A 17,319-nucleotide genomic window follows, 5' to 3' on the forward strand; every position below is an offset into this window, starting at 1 on the left:
CCAGGATCATAGGACAAGAGCACAACAGATTAGCTCTGATTTCAACGATGCCAGGCATTGAACTGAAGGTCCAGGGAGCTTATATAGCAACGCCCCTGAACTAACGGCCCAGGTGAGGATATAGGAAAAGACAGAAGCTCCAGAGTCAAATCACTAATGACCACTAGAGGGAGCAAAAAGCAAAATCACAACATCTCTAGTGTCAGCACTGAATCTGCTACTTCTGTGGAGTTTTGGGTCCGGTTTCCATACCCTCTGCGGTGTGAAGCTTGGCAGTGGTGCCTGGAGCTAAGTTACTTGTGTATTTACCTTGTCTGTCTCGCGCTTGTTACTATCCCCTGTGTTTGTACCATCTGCAGTGGTGAGGCTAGTGTTGTTAACTCTGTTCTTGGGCTCCCTCTTGTGGTCACAAGTGGTACTGAGTGACTGCTGTCTTTGGGCTCCCTCTGGTGGCTCTTTTTGTCATTCTGCGGGTCTGTGGCTGGGATCAGCTGTCTCGTCATCTGCTAGTTGGTTCCCTATTTAGCTCACCTGGACTTTCAGTTGTTGCCTGCTGTCAATGCATTCAGTGCTATTCTGATTTCTCCTGACTACATTCGTTATCAGTCTCTCCAAGAGAAGCTAAGTTTCTGTTTGTTTATATTTTGCTCATCTGCGTTCTATATGTTTCTTTGTTTATGATGAGTTCTGTCCAGCTTGCTAATATGTGATTCCTCGCTTGCTGGTAGCTCTAGGGGGCTGAGTTTCTCCCCTCACACCGTTAGTTGGTGTGGGGGTTCTTGAACTCTCAGCGTGGATATTTTGCATAGGGTTTTTTACTGACCGCACAGTTTCCTATCTATCTTCTGCTATCTAGTGATTAGCGGGCCTCATTTGCTAAATCTGTTTCATTTCTACATTTGTATTTTCCCCTTAACTCACCGTTATTATTTGTGGGGGGCTTTCTATATCTTTGGGGTATTTTCTCTGAGGCAAGTGAGGTCTTGCTTTCTCTCTTTAGGGGTAGCTAGTTTCTCAGGCCGTGAAGAGACGTCTAGGATTTCAGGAAACGTTCCACGGCTACTTTTAGTGTGTATTGGATAGGATCAGGATTGCGGTCAGTCCAGTTACCACCTCCCTAGAGCTCGTTCTATGTTCAGTTACTTAGCTGGTTAAAATCTGTGATCCTCAACCACTAAGGATCATAACAGGCTAGCATCCTTGCCGGCCAGTTCACTAGTAGCCAGGGTTAAGTGAGGTGACAGCTAGGGACCAGGTTCATGATGGCGGCGGGGGAAGGACCTGCATAGGGCATTAGGGGAGCTTAGGGATAGGCACAGGCTGAGTTAGGAGGTGCACCATCCCTCGTTCCTTACTATTAGGGCCTTCCACCCACTTTTCCCGTTATTGGTGTTTGTTGTGCCATCGGCTGGACCGACCCTTGTGGTCGTGACGTTATCACCAACTGTACAATTCTTCCCGTGAACCTATGGCGCAAGCAGAGGCTTTGGCTCGCCTGATCCAGACCCTCACGGATGAGTTAACGGAGCTACGGTCTCAGGTGGTACAGCAGCTTCAGCAGCTGTCTGGGTTCATGGTCTCGGCTCATGTCTTGGCTCAGCTGCAACCCAAGATTTCTCTCCCTGACAGGTTCTCTGGAGGGAGAGATACATTTTTGGTCTTAAGGAGGCCTGTAAGTTATATTTCAGGCTTTGCCCTCGTTCTTCAGGACTGATTCACCATCTTTGCAGTCGGTGGACGAGTTTTTTGCGGCATTGGCGCTGCTGTATGGGGATCCTGATGGCGTCTCCTTGGCAGAGTCTCGACTCCGTAAGATCAAGCAGGTGGGCCGGCCAGCTGACCCTGCTCTTAGGGCCATTTTTGTAACGGTCTGTCAGCTAGGCTTCAGGATACCCTGGTGCAGTATGCTACTCCTGGGTCGTTGGAAGCCGCATTCCCCTGGTTGTATGGAGGGAGGTGACCAGGGTGTGTACATTTCCTCCACCTTCACATCTCAATTTTCCATTTCTGTTGAAGTGGTGGTTGGTGGGGAGACTGAGACGGTACCGGTTCCTGTTGATAGTGAAGCTGGGGTCAATCTGGTGGATTCTCACTTTGTTCAGACCCATGGTTTGATCGGTAGGATGCTGGTGAGACCCATTTCCATTCATGTGATGGACTTTGTTCCTCTCAGTCAGAGGAGTCTGGCCCAAGTCATAGACAATATTAACCTGCATATAGGGACTCTTCATAAAGAGTTCATGTCGTGCTACATCTTGGAAGGTATGCAAACTCCCATCATCTTAGGTATTCCCTGGCTGAAGAGACACAATCCGGTCATAAATTGGCAGTCTAGGGAAGTAGTGAGCTGGGACCAGTCTTGTAAAGACTGTTGCCTGGGAGCTACTGTCTCTGCCGTCCTTCTTAAACCTGCACCTTCATCGCCAGTGTAGGCAGATAAGGTTCCTGCCAGGGAGTAGGGGCAGGATTCAACCCTCACCACAAGTAAACCCTGAGTCTTGGTGTCCTCTCAGGAGGAGGGATCAGGGGAGAGTGGTGTTTCCCCCTTAATGTAATGAGGGTATGAGTTGGAAGACACGGGTGAACACCTCTGTGCGTTGAGGCATCTTCACCGTACCTCATTTCTGGTGAGGTCCGGTGTTAAGGGTCCGGAGGCCCCGCATTGAAAGGGGGGTAGTGTAACGATTCTTTTTTGGATTCGTGACAGCTCTAGCTCTGCTTTAATTTAAAAGTTGTTTTTGCTTTCGTGCCAGCAAGGATTAATGTCAGTTTCTTTGCTGGCAGCTGCTGTGTAGCTGGTCAGCTGATGTGAGTGGTGACCAATCCCACCATCCTTTAAATACCCACATGATGCATCAGCTGACTGTTGGTGATAGAGTTTTCTATGGGGACCAGCCGAGGAGTTGCAGCTCTCTGGTGTCAGAGCTGAATCTGCTACTTCTGTGGAGTTTGGGGTCCTGTTTCCGTATCCTGTGTGGTGTGGAGCTTGGCGGAGGTGCCTGTGTGGCACCCCAGGAGTCCTGTTGCCACAGTGGCATTGCCTTCCTCAGGGGCAGTGATGCCATGCCTGGAAGAGGGATCCTCTTAGCAGGTAATACAATCAGCATACAACACCTTTCCTGACTCCAGAACAGAAGAGGGAGCTCTAACACCTGTTTTAGGGGAACTTCCCTATAAATTCTGGCCTGGAGGCGGGGTTAGTCAGTTCAGAGCAGACAGTGAAAGAGGAAGAGGCAAGAAGTGAGGAAAATCTGGGGGATATGAGCTGCGACTGAGCTCCCCCCGGACTCAGAGCCAAATACTGTACACCATGTTTGTTTGGCAACTTCAGGCCCCACAATCAAATCCAGAGGACAGGAGATTGCAGGTCTCCTGGCCCTAGCTGACACCCGTAGGCACCAGAGCCCGGAGTCACCATGAGGGAGTGACATCTGGAAAAGGCTCAAGCTGCCTGCCATGTGGGTGGTATTTCACTTAGTGGACAGACTGAGTGAGGGACTTGAGGAGAACTAAAAGCACGAAGCACCTAGAGAACAGCGCAGTAGGAAGCCCTCCAACCCCACCTGGATACGGGGACTAAGAATTGCTTCCAGACTGCCCAGATCTCCAATACCACCTGTTACCTGTGCTCCAGACTGCACCTTTGACCAGGAATTAAAGGTAAAGAAAACTGCAGCCCTTGTGTCTTCTAATCCTTTTTCCCGCACCCTCAGTCCTGCACCCCAACGACCACCATCCCTCATAAACTGTCCCAGGGCCACGGACCGGGTCACCGCTGCCGTGACCACCCCTTTATGAGCCGTGCGGCCCCGTTCCGACTTGCCTTCCATTACACTAGCCAGGGTTAAGTGAGGTGACAGCTAGGGACCAGGTTCGTGATGGCGGCGGAGGGGGGGAGGACCCACATAGGGCGTTATTGGAGCTTAGGGATAGGCACAGGCTGAGTTTGGAGGTGCCCCATCCCTCTTTCCCTACTATTAGGGCTTTCCTCCCCCTTTTCCAATCTCGTTGTTGGTGTTTGTTGCACCATCCGCTGAACCGATACTTGTGGCCGTGACATTATCACTAGATCCAACATTAGTACATGAATACATCAACAGAGCAACCATTAGTACTTGACTACATCACCAGAACCACCATCAGTAAATGAATACGTCACCAGAACCTCCATCAGTACATGAATACATTACCAAGACCACCATAAGTACATAAATACATAACTAGAACCAAGAGTACTTGAATACAAGAACCAAGCTTAGTACAACAAACAATTGTAATATCAAGTCAACCCCATAAAAAATTGTATTGCATGAATCTACAACCCTACAACTCCTAGTATGTCCTTAACAATGGTAAGGAGATACTGGGAATTGTTATGTGCCTCTATTTCACACTGCCCCCTCTACATATCCATTCTGTGCCCATTTTCATACACCTCATACTACAAACCATGCTGTCCTCTTCAAACTGTAACCACTCCTCACATTGTCCCCCCACACAGTATGATGGTCAGCACAGCCACCCACACGGTATGATATCCACAACAACCCCCCAATATATAGTATGGTCACCATGACAGACTCCATATAGTATGATGTCCTCTCCCCTCTGTACCAGTCTGTCATTGTAAATTTGTTCACTGTAAACGATATCTATAACTCTGTACATAACCCCTTTCTCATGTACAGCACCATGGAATTAATGGTGCTGTTCTGCCCATCTTAATGTGCAGAAAGTTAATTGTCATGTTATTCAAGATGTGGCCACTGGAGGTCATCAGTTGCCTACTTTTTCATGTTGTTTACCAACTTTCCCTCAGAAGAGCAATGTCTTCTGGGTAAGTTCCGCCCTGATTCTTCTTGTGGAAGACGAGCTTCAGTAGCCATTTCTCCTCAGGTCTGATGAGAGACACACGTGCTCCTCTTTCACTTACTTTCCTACCCCTGTCCTAACGGATCTCGGTACGTTTATAAAGGGTTAAATGCATCTTATGTTTGTGTTAGTATCTAAGCCTTATGCAGCTCCTATAGTCTGATATAGTTAGGCAGACTGTGCTCTGCAGCTTGCAGTTAGGTTAATGTATGTTTACTCTGCATGTAGACAGATGCATCTTTGTATAGAATAGGGCAGTGCTGTTAGAATTACTGTGTAATGCACTCTGTACAATTCTTGCTGTAATGTTCCAGTTATTTATATGGTTGCACGCTGTATGTGCATATACTGATATGCTGTTATTCTTTACAGTTTTTCACCAGTCATCCACTATGATTATTCACTGAACATCCACTTTGTACATCAACATCATTCACTATTCGATCATCTACTATGAATACTATCCACCATTGTTGTTCAACGTTATAGTTTATGTTATCATCACCCTAATAAATAAGACTTGAGCTTCAATACAGTCTGTTTAATGGGATGTGGATGAAGGTTTAGCCGTATGTTGGAATCCACACAGCATCCTACGTGGAGGAAGGCAGAACAGGTGCTATATAAATAATAATAATAATGTCCACTACAGACCCCCATAAATAGTATGATGTCCAAAACAGCCCTGATGTACACTATGATGATCCCCACAACACCCCATACAGTATTATGGCCCACAAACAACACACCAAACAGTATGATATTCAGCACAGCCCCCTATCCATTATGGTCACCAGCCCACAGCACCAGTATAATAACCTCCACAGCCTCATATATAGTATGGTCACTGCTGCTCCTCATATGCTTTGCTGTCCCCCCTTCTCAGCCCCTCATTTTTTGCCCCCCCCCCACACTGCCTTTCATTTCACGCCCCCTGAACAGCCCCTCATTTTATTCCCCCCTCTGCACAGCTGTTCAATTTATTCCCCCACCTGCACAGGCCCTGAGTTTATTCTCCCCATCTGCACAGCCCTTCAGTTTGTCCCCCATCTGCACAGCCCTTCAGTTTATTCCTCCATCTGTACAGCCCCTCTGTTTATTCCCCCACGTCTGCACAGCTCCTCAGTTTATTCCCATATACACAGCCTATCTGTTTTTACCCCCATTTGCACAGGTTATCATTTTATCCCCCATCTGCACAACCCCTGAGCTGATTCCCTCAATCTGCACATCTGCACAGCCCATCAGTTTATCCCCATCTGCATAGCCCTTCTGTTTATTCCCCCCCATCTCCACAGCCCGTCATTTTATTCCCCTCTGTACAGCCCCTCAGCTTATTCCCGTCTGCACAGCCCACCAGTTTATGCCCCTAACTGCACAGCCCTCTGTTTATTCACCCCCATTAGCACATCCCCTATATTTATTCCCCCATCTACACAGCCTCTCATTTTATTCTCCCCCCTCTGCACAGACCCTCATTTTATTCCCTTGATCTGCACAGCCCCTCATTTTATTCCGGCCATCAGCACAGTCCCTCTGTTTATTCACCCCCATTAGTACAGCCCCTATGTTTATTCCCCCTCTACACAGTCTCTCATTTTATTCTCCCTATCTGCACAGACCCTCAGTTTATTCTGCACCATCAGCACAGCGCCTCAGTTTATCCCCCCATCAGCACAGCCCCTCCCCTCATTTTATCTGCTCCCCATCTGCGTAGCCCCTCATTTTATGGCCCCTGCACATTAATATAAGAATTAGGGCTTGTTTCTATTTGCAAGAAACATGTCCGTGTCTCGCATGTGGAAACCAACCTGTGGCGCCGGCACTCCAGAGCGGAGCGTGTAGCTCCATGTGTTCCTATGCGGCCGCACGCTCCGCTCCCAAGTGTCGGCACCAGAGCTTGGGTTCCACATGCGAGACACGGACGTGTTTTCCCTAGAACGCATGGAATAACTCAAATAAAAATACTTTTCAAAGTTTATTGCAAAGTAAGGAAAAAAGGGCGTTTAGTCTGCTTTTTGCACGAATACTCTCCATCTTGTCAACACCTCCTTTTGTCTTATTATAATGCAGTATGATTTCAGGTTTTTTTTTGCTGTCATTGGGGTCAATACTTCCATCATGATGCATTGTACTCAGTAATATCACAGATTTTTCTTTCTTGGCTTTATAAGACACCATTGTTGCTTGATTGCAGAAACCGAATACACTCTCGTAGATTGTTCGCTGTGCATTGTGCTTCATGATTGGAGGAATTTCGCGGCGGTTTGGCCTCATAGTACCAACTAGTGTAAGTTGCTTTTGAAGCAAAAAGTTGGCCATTTCAAAATTGGTAAAGTAATTATCCATTGTAATATTTTTATTCTTTTTTTTTTTTTTCTTATTTTTCTTATTTTTATTATTTTTATGTTGTCATGCAGAATCCACACTCTTCCCAGCAATAGCAGAGTCATAAAAGTTCTTCCCCAGCAACAATACAGACAAAAAGACTGAGTATCACATGTAAACCTAGTGCAGGCCTAAAAGGCCCCAGGTGCGTGAATATGGGGTAGTCCCAAAAAAAGGTTGTTATACCGAAATACCTATAACATAAAAATATATGAACAACTGGAAATTACTAACAACTATATACCTGAGGAATACCTAGAGTTTCAAAATTCTAACTAAAGTAATTTTACAGAAAATAGAAAACAAGTAACCTGGAAGGCCTGCGAGGCCCCAGGTATGCATCCGCCAGCCTTAGCTGGGGTCACCAGGAGGTCAGATCCATTACGGAATCCCATCCTGGCGGACCCCTGTGCTAGTGGGAATGCATCCTTACTTTGCAATAAACTTTGAAAAGTATTTTTATTTGAGTTATTCCATGATAATTGTAAACAGGCCTAAAAGGCCCCAGGTGCGTGAATGTGTAGATTACTATGGGTATGCGTTCTAGGGTTAAGGAAAAAAAGGTCATACTCACCTAATCCCGGTTCTCGGTCCATCGTCTCCTCTTCTTTGAAGTGCAGCAGTGGACGCTGGATGGTGCAATGACGTCACTGCAACTCGCCATCCAAGGCGCAGGCCGGAATTGGCCTATGTCTTGCAGGAGATTTCGGCAAAGCAGGGGAGAGTACATCTCCTCTGCTCCTGTCCCGGGCGGTGCACACAGCAATCGCATTTGCATTTGATAGACGCAAATGCAATTGAAAGCAGGGAGGGAGTGACGCCCGGGGTGCAGGAGAGAGCGGTGAGCAGTGTCAGTAACTGACATCGCTCACCTCCATGCCTGTGCGGCAACAGTCACGGTCCTGAATGTCTGTGAAGGTGTAGAGCGACTACAGACATTCAGCAATTTTTTTTCAAAGTGTGCCCCCCTTGGGTAGGCAGATGGTAGCATTTTCTCCTACCCTGTCTACCCCTCGTCCCAGTCCTGGATAGAGATAAGTCATTGTACAGAGGAGAAATAACTCCTGCTATTTCTAAATTTAATGCAAATAAATAAATAAAAAGTTCCCCTTGTGATATTTTTATCATCCTTTTTCAAGCTTTTAATAAATCTGTGCCTGAAGACTGGTGACTTACTGTACCTGGTGCTCAGGGCGGCTGGAGACCAGAGTGCCGTCCTCTAGATAATGGCTTTCTGTGTAATTCTCCGCCAACAGACCCCTGCAGAAACATAGAGAAGTTAGTCAGTATTAATATATCAAGACATCAGTGGAAATCTGCAGTAAATCTGCAGTACATCGTCCTGCTATAAGCAGTGGCGTAACTTGTGAGCCCAAATGCAAAATCTCCAATATAGGTCATCTAATATGGGTCAAAGGGATCGATTGGGCGCACGTAGGCTCCAGGACTGGGGTGCGACTCCAACCCCTGCACCTATTATAGCTACGTCCTTTGTTATAAGGGATACGTACAAGTATATACGGACATCTCAACACCCGAGATATACATAACCCACACTGTGACCACTCACTCTGTCTTCTCAATGTGAATGACTGTGGGCTTCCCACCCAGGAGGATCTCATATTGAAGAACATCTGGATAAATGCTCTGGACAAACAGATAAAAAATACTATTTTAATAATTCAATAAAGATTTTTTTTTACATTTTTACATATTAGATAAGTCCCTTGAAGACTAATTGATTGCAGCCTGTCCCCAATAATGGGAGCTCTATTCTTTTGGAGGACCAATCAGAAAGAGTTCAATTCACCCGCAGCACCCCCAAAGGAGAAATCGGGTACTACATGGTTTATATTAAAATCAAGAGACTTTCGTTCTCTTCTCTCTGACTAATTGAAGGCAATGGTAAGTGTGTTTGTCTATATGTATATGGCTAAGTTCATATCTGCGTTGTAACTTCCATTTAAAATAAAAGCGAAACCTCTGCCAAATCAATTGCATTATGGATACCACCCAGCCTGACAAATCCCATTCACTAATAATGGGGAATATTGGGTTCCGCCAAGATGTCCATAATTTTGACAGAAAATAAATCAATACATAAAAAATAAAAATATATTCATAACATAGAAAGAAAGTAAAAATAATATTATTCTTTTGAAATATGGTATCTGCGATGGAGGCTCTGATGAAGATGTGAACGGAGCCTTAGACTTCTTACCACAGTCAGGTTATGACAGTGATACCCTTGATTAGAAGCTTCTTCCATAATTATTGGGCACATGGAGTGGGAGATACCTGGGTTTCTCTCTTGTAGACAGTGTGCAACCTCCGAGGAAAGACGACCTCATATGTCTGTCCTCCTGGTAACTGAGCGAATACTAAAAGGGAAAAATACAAAGACATTAACAAGTAGAAGTAATGGGGCCGACATCTGCATTGGGCAAAGCTGGGATGGTGCCAAGGACTATTGGGCTTGGGGGCAAAATGTGATCTGGAGACACATGGAGTTGTTGCATTGAGGGTAGGTTATACAGGGCGTATGTCATCAAAGGGCCAACATATACCATGACCGGGCACAGATTATAGATATACGGGATCTAAAACATATCATATAATGGCAGATTTCAATAACCGGGTGTGTATGGGGGCGGCCTGACCGTACCCTGATATCTACTGTCAGAATCACAGATCCTATGTTATTTGGAGACAATTGGTGCCGGGGTCGTCTGGTTACTCTCTGACTAAAAACCATGGCTACGTTCTTCCTACACCAGCACCACAGACCGGTAATAGGCTGTGCCTGGTACTGCGGCTCAGACCCATTGAAGTGAGTGAAGTGTAATAGGGAGGATGCGGCCATGATTTATTATCCCGGATAAACCCTATAAATCATAGGCTGCACCAGGTGATGTGGGTGACGGGAGCGGCCGGCACCTGGGATTACACTTCCCGTACAGGGGCTGTATGAGCGCTATATACAGCACACCGGGGTCTATACGTATACAGACAAGACGTGAGGACCACCACACATATATTACAGAGCGGCAGTAATAGACACGTCCCACATCCTGCAGAAGTAACACGTGGGGAGAACGACGCCACATTCATAGAAAACCTCCAGAAATGGTGACTGTCCTCACCCAGGAGCACCAGCACCAGGAGAAGACATCTCAGCATGGTCCGGACACGTCTTATCACCGTTATCCTGGAGGAGAGAAGCAGAAGATAAGAAGAAGTGACGTATAATGCCTGATAGCAGGTAATAATGGGCGGAGAGACCTTGTAATAATCCCCCCAGTATACAGCGGGGTGGTGAGACCTAGTAATAATCCCCCCAGTATACAGCGGGGGTGGGAGACCTAGTAATAATCCCCCCAGTATACAGCGGGGGTGGTGAGACCTAGTAATAATCCCCCCAGTATACAGCAGGGTGGTGAGACCTAGTAATAATCCCCCCAGTATACAGCAGGGTGGTGAGACCCTGTACTAGTAATAATCCCCCCAGTATACAGCGGGGGTGGTGAGACCCTGCACTAATAATAATCCCCCCAGTATACAGCGGGGTGGTGAGACCTAGTAATAATCCCCCCAGTATACAGCGGGGTGGTGAGACCTAGTAATAATCCCCCCAGTATACAGCGGGGGTGGTGAGACCCTGTACTAGTAATAATCCCCCCAGTATACAGCGGGGGTGGTGAGACCTAGTAATAATCCCCCCAGTATACAGCGGGGTGGTGAGACCCTGTACTAGTAATAAACCCCCCAGTATACAGCGGGGGTGGTGAGACCCTGTACTAGTAATAATCCCCCCAGTATACAGCGGGGGTGGTGAGACCCTGCACTAGTAATAATCCCCCCAGTATACAGCGGGTGTGGTGAGACCCTGTACTAGTAATAATCCCCCAGTATACAGCGGGGCAGGAGACCCTGTAGTAGTAATAATCCCCCCAGTATACAGCGGGGGTGGTGAGACCCTGTACTAGTAATAGTCCCCCCAGTATACAGCGGGGGCAGGAGACCCTGTACTAGTAATAATCCCCCCGTATACAGCGGGGTGGTGAGACCCTGTACTAGTAATAATCCCCCCAGTATACAGTGGGGGGCAGGAGACCCTGTACTAGTAATAATCCCCCCAGTATACAGCGGGGGTGGTGAGACCCTGCACTAGTAATAATCCCCCCAGTATACAGCGGGGTGGTGAGACCTAGTAATAATCCCCCCAGTATACAGCGGGGGTGGTGAGACCCTGTACTAGTAATAATCCCCCCAGTATACAGCGGGGTGGTGAGGCCCTGTACTAGTAATAATCCCCCCAGTATACAGCGGGGCAGGAGACCCTGTACTAGTAATAATCCCCCCAGTATACAGCGGGGTGGTGAGACCCTGTACTAGTAATAATCCCTCCAGTATACAGCGGGGGTGGTGAGACCCTGTACTAGTAATAATCCCCCCAGTATACAGCGGGGTGGTGAGGCCCTGTACTAGTAATAATCCCCCCAGTATACAGCGGGGGCAGGAGACCCTCTACTAGTAATAATCCCCCCAGTATACAGCGGGGCAGGAGACCCTGTACTAGTAATAATCCCCCCAGTATACAGCGGGGGCAGGAGACCCTGTACTAGTAATAATCCCCCCAGTATACAGCGGGGGCAGGAGACCCTGTACTAGTAATAATGCCCCCAGTATACAGCGGGGATAGGAGACCCTGTACTAGTAATAATCCCCCCCAGTATACAGCGGGGGCAGGAGACCCTGTACTAGTAATAATCCCCCCAGTATACAGCGGGGGCAGGAGACCCTGTACTAGTAATAATCCCCCCAGTATACAGCGGGGGCAGGAGACCCTGTACTAGTAATAATCCCCCAGTATACAGCGGGGGCAGGAGACCCTGTACTAGTAATAATCCCCCCAGTATACAGCGGGGGTGGTGAGACCCTGTACTAGTAATAATCCCCCCAGTATACAGCGGGGGCAGGAGACCCTGTACTAGTAATAATCCCCCCAGTATACAGCGGGGGCAGGAGACCCTGTAGTAGTAATAATCCCCCCAGTATACAGCGGGGGCAGGAGACCCCGTACTAGTAATAATCCCCCCAGTATACAGCGGGGGCAGGAGACCCTGTACTAGTAATAATCCCCCCAGTATACAGCGGGGGCAGGAGACCCTGTACTAGTAATAATCCCCCCCCCAGTATACAGCGGGGTGGTGAGACCCTGTACTAGTAATAATCCCCCCAGTATACAGCGGGGGCAGGAGATCCTGTACTAGTAATAATCCCCCCAGTATACAGCGGGGGCAGGAGACCCTGTACTAGTAATAATCCCCCCAGTATACAGCGGGGGCAGGAGACCCTGTACTAGTAATAATCCCCCAGTATACAGCGGGGGCAGGAGACCCTGTACTAGTAATAATCCCCCAGTATACAGCGGGGGCAGGAGACCCTGTACTAGTAATAATCCCCCCAGTATACAGCGGGGGTGGTGAGACCCTGTACTAGTAATAATCCCCCCAGTATACAGCGGGGGCAGGAGACCCTGTACTAGTAATAATCCCCCCAGTATACAGCGGGGGCAGGAGACCCTGTACTAGTAATAATCCCCCCAGTATACAGCGGGGGCAGGAGACCCTGTAGTAGTAATAATCCCCCCAGTATACAGCGGGGGCAGGAGACCCCGTACTAGTAATAATCCCCCCAGTATACAGCGGGGGCAGGAGACCCTGTACTAGTAATAATCCCCCCAGTATACAGCGGGGGCAGGAGAGCCTGTACTAGTAATAATCCCCCAGTATACAGCGGGGGTGGTGAGACCCTGTACTAGTAATAATCCCCCCAGTATACAGTGGGGGCAGGAGACCCTGTACTAGTAATAATCCCCCCAGTATACAGCGGGGGCAGGAGACCCTGTACTAGTAATAATCTCCCCAGTATACAGCGGGGGCAGGAGACCCTGTACTAGTAATAATCCCCCAGTATACAGCGGGGGTGGTGAGACCCTGTACTAGTAATAATCCCCCCAGTATACAGCGGGGGCAGGAGACCCTGTACTAGTAATAATCCCCCCAGTATACAGCGGGGGCAGGAGACCCTGTACTAGTAATAATCCCCCCTGTATACAGCGGGGGCAGGAGACCCTGTACTAGTAATAATCCCCCCAGTATACAGTGGGGGCAGGAGACCCTGTACTAGTAATAATCCCCCCAGTATACAGCGGGGGCAGGAAACCCTGTACTAGTAATAATCCCCCCAGTATACAGCGGGGGCAGGAGACCCTGTACTAGTAATAATCCCCCAGTATACAGCGGGGGCAGGAGACCCCGTACTAGTAATAATCCCCCCAGTATACAGCGGGGGCAGGAGACCCTGTACTAGTAATAATCCCCCCAGTATACAGCGGGGGTGGTGAGACCCTGTACTAGTAATAATCCCCCCAGTATACAGCGGGGGCAGGAGACCCTGTACTAGTAATAATCCCCCCAGTATACAGCGGGGGCAGGAGACCCTGTACTAGTAATAATCCCCCCAGTATACAGCGGGGGTGGTGAGACCCTGTACTAGTAATAATCCCCCCAGTATACAGCAGGGGTGGTGAGACCCTGTACTAGTAATAATCCCCCAGTATACAGTGGGGGCAGGAGACCCTGTACTAGTAATAATCCCCCCAGTATACAGCGGGGGCAGGAGACCCTGTACTAGTAATAATCCCCCCAGTATACAGCGGGGGCAGGAGACCCTGTACTAGTAATAATCCCCCCAGTATACAGCGGGGGCAGGAGACCCTGTACTAGTAATAATCCCCCCAGTATACAGCGGGGGCAGGAGACCCTGTACTAGTAATAATCCCCCCAGTATACAGCGGGGGCAGGAGACCCTGTACTAGTAATAATCCCCCCAGTATACAGCGGGGGCAGGAGACCCTGTACTAGTAATAATCCCCCCAGTATACAGCGGGGGCAGGAGACCCTGTACTAGTAATAATCCCCCCTGTATACAGCGGGGGCAGGAGACCCTGTACTAGTAATAATCCCCCCAGTATACAGCGGGGGCAGGAGACCCTGTACTAGTAATAATCCCCCCAGTATACAGCGGGGGCAGGAGACCCTGTACTAGTAATAATCCCCCCAGTATACAGCGGGGGCAGGAGACCCTGTACTAGTAATAATCCCCCCAGTATACAGCGGGGTGGTGAGACCCTGTACTAGTAATAATCCCCCCAGTATACAGCGGGGGTGGTGAGACCCTGTACTAGTAATAATCCCCCCAGTATACAGCGGGGGTGGTGAGACCCTGTACTAGTAATAATCCCCCCAGTATACAGCGGGGGCAGGAGACCCTCTACTAGTAATAATCCCCCCAGTATACAGCGGGGCAGGAGACCCTGTACTAGTAATAATCCCCCCAGTATACAGCGGGGGCAGGAGACCCTGTACTAGTAATAATCCCCCCAGTATACAGCGGGGGCAGGAGACCCTGTACTAGTAATAATGCCCCCAGTATACAGCGGGGGTAGGAGACCCTGTACTAGTAATAATCCCCCCCAGTATACAGCGGGGGCAGGAGACCCTGTACTAGTAATAATCCCCCCAGTATACAGCGGGGGCAGGAGACCCTGTACTAGTAATAATCCCCCCAGTATACAGCGGGGGTGGTGAGACCCTGTACTAGTAATAATCCCCCCAGTATACAGCGGGGGTGGTGAGACCCTGTACTAGTAATAATCCCCCCAGTATACAGCGGGGGTGGTGAGACCCTGTACTAGTAATAATCCCCCCAGTATACAGCGGGGGCAGGAGACCCTGTACTAGTAATAATCCCCCCAGTATACAGCGGGGGTGGTGAGACCCTGTACTAGTAATAATCCCCCCAGTATACAGCGGGGGCAGGAGACCCTGTACTAGTAATAATCCCCCCAGTATACAGTGGGGGCAGGAGACCCTGTACTAGTAATAATCCCCCAGTATACAGCGGGGGCAGGAGACCCTGTACTAGTAATAATCCCCCCAGTATACAGCGGGGGCAGGAGACCCTGTACTAGTAATAATCCCCCCAGTATACAGCGGGGGCAGGAGACCCTGTACTAGTAATAATCCCCCCAGTATACAGCGGGGGCAGGAGACCATGTACTAGTAATAATCCCCCCAGTATACAGCGGGGACAGGAGACCCCGTACTAGTAATAATCCCCCCAGTATACAGCGGGGGCAGGAGACCCTGTACTAGTAATATTCCCCCCAGTATACAGCGGGGGCAGGAGACCCTGTACTAGTAATAATCCCCCCAGTATACAGCGGGGGCAGGAGACCCTGTACTAGTAATAATCCCCCCAGTATACAGCGGGGGTGGTGAGACCCTGTACTAGTAATAATCCCCCCAGTATACAGCGGGGGCAGGAGACCCTGTACTAGTAATAATCCCCCCAGTATACAGCGGGGGCAGGAGACCCTGTACTAGTAATAATCCCCCCAGTATACAGCGGGGGCAGGAGACCCTGTACTAGTAATAATCCCCCCAGTATACAGTGGGGGCAGGAGATCCTGTACTAGTAATAATCCCCCCAGTATACAGTGGGGGCAGGAGATCCTGTACTAGTAATAATCCCCCCAGTATACAGCGGGGGTGGTGAGACCCTGTACTAGTAATAATCCCCCCAGTATACAGCGGGGGCAGGAGATCCTGTACTAGTAATAATCCCCCCCAGTATACAGTGGGGGCAGGAGATCCTGTACTAGTAATAATCCCCCCAGTATACAGCGGGGGCAGGAGACCCTGTACTAGTAATAATCCCCCCAGTATACAGCGGGGGCAGGAGACCCTGTACTAGTAATAATCCCCCCAGTATACAGCGGGGGCAGGAGACCCTGTACTAGTAATAATCCCCCCAGTATACAGCGGGGGCAGGAGACCCTGTACTAGTAATAATCCCCCCAGTATACAGCGGGGGCAGGACACACGTCTGTCACCCCCTCCTCATTATCCGGACTACACAATTACCCCGCACTAGTGCACATTTATCAACCCCGCAGCCAGGAAAGCGGAGCAGTTACCATAGCAACCTGTTAGTTTCTTGGTTTTATTTTCTTGAACCTCCAAAAAATGTAAACATCTGGTTGCCATGGAGACTGCTCCACAAAACTTCCTAATGGTGACGGCCATAGACCTCTTATAACTAACAGTCATAGACCCCAATATCAGCGAGAGTCATATAACAGTCATGGCCATAAATCTTCCCTCATACAATCTCCCCCTATAACAGTGACCCCAGACAGACAGTGACAGGACCCCCCATAGTAGTGTCAGGACCCCCATAACAGGGTCCGGTATCAGTCACCTCCTATAGGGTCCTCTCCTCTCACAGGCGACTCCTGACTGACAAGAAGCAGCATCAGTGGCAGAGACCGGGTCTCCCTGTGGGAGGTGCTGCCACCTGCTGACTGCACAGGTCATAACATCTCATCACATACTGGACATTTCTGGATCTGTTCCTCCAGGATTATTGGGAAGGAGTCACCCAGAAAAGCCCAAAAAATCCAGGGTATCTGGGGCTATGATGTAGCCGATTGTTTGTTGCCCCCCAGGGTATTGAGCTGTTGATCTTAGTGTAATAAACACTAATTACAGGGAAGTCATAGGGGTAGAGCAGATTACATGGTGATGCTTTAGTGGTTGTGGTCATTAGTCTGCATTCACATTTCAATTTGCACATTCCATTGCTCTATTGGGTTTCAGGAACAAATGGAGTTAACCCCTTCACATCTGCTGTATAAAATTACAAGACCGGCGTTAGGGTCAGCTGCCTAGGGCCCCCGCTCCTCCAGGGGCCCCCAGAAAGTGGTCACTATGGGGCCTGGCGCCCCCCCCTGCATCATGCATTCAAATTATTGGCATTGTAAGGCGGCTGATGTGGTAGTCGTGGCAACGAGCTGTACTGTTCCCACACCCTGGCGCCCCACAAAGTGTCAGGACTCTGAACATTTTTTACCTTTTGTGCATTACTGCCCTTTTCCAAGATGGCGTCTTTGGTCTCATGTGCACTGTCTTCCTGCTATAAAACTCCACC

At 48.9% G+C, this 17,319-nt stretch overlaps 1 protein-coding gene across 1 annotated transcript in view; it reads right to left on the bottom strand.

Moving 5' to 3' along the window:
- Nucleotides 1-16,702, bottom strand: part of LOC143773362 (zinc metalloproteinase-disintegrin-like berythractivase) — a 120,418-nt gene extending 103,716 nt beyond the window's left edge. The window contains exons 1-5 of the mRNA XM_077260838.1: nt 16,591-16,702; nt 10,404-10,468; nt 9,559-9,641; nt 8,831-8,907; nt 8,442-8,520 (exon numbers count right to left, since the gene is read on the bottom strand). Coding sequence (XP_077116953.1) covers nt 8,442-8,520; nt 8,831-8,907; nt 9,559-9,641; nt 10,404-10,440 — 276 coding nt within the window. The 5' untranslated portion in view covers nt 10,441-10,468; nt 16,591-16,702. The remainder of the gene's footprint in view (nt 1-8,441; nt 8,521-8,830; nt 8,908-9,558; nt 9,642-10,403; nt 10,469-16,590) is intronic.
- Between the last annotated feature and the right edge of the window lie 617 nt (nt 16,703-17,319).

The sequence above is a fragment of the Ranitomeya variabilis genome, chromosome 5, assembly GCF_051348905.1.
Source record: "Ranitomeya variabilis isolate aRanVar5 chromosome 5, aRanVar5.hap1, whole genome shotgun sequence".
Taxonomy (NCBI): Eukaryota; Metazoa; Chordata; class Amphibia; order Anura; family Dendrobatidae; genus Ranitomeya; species Ranitomeya variabilis.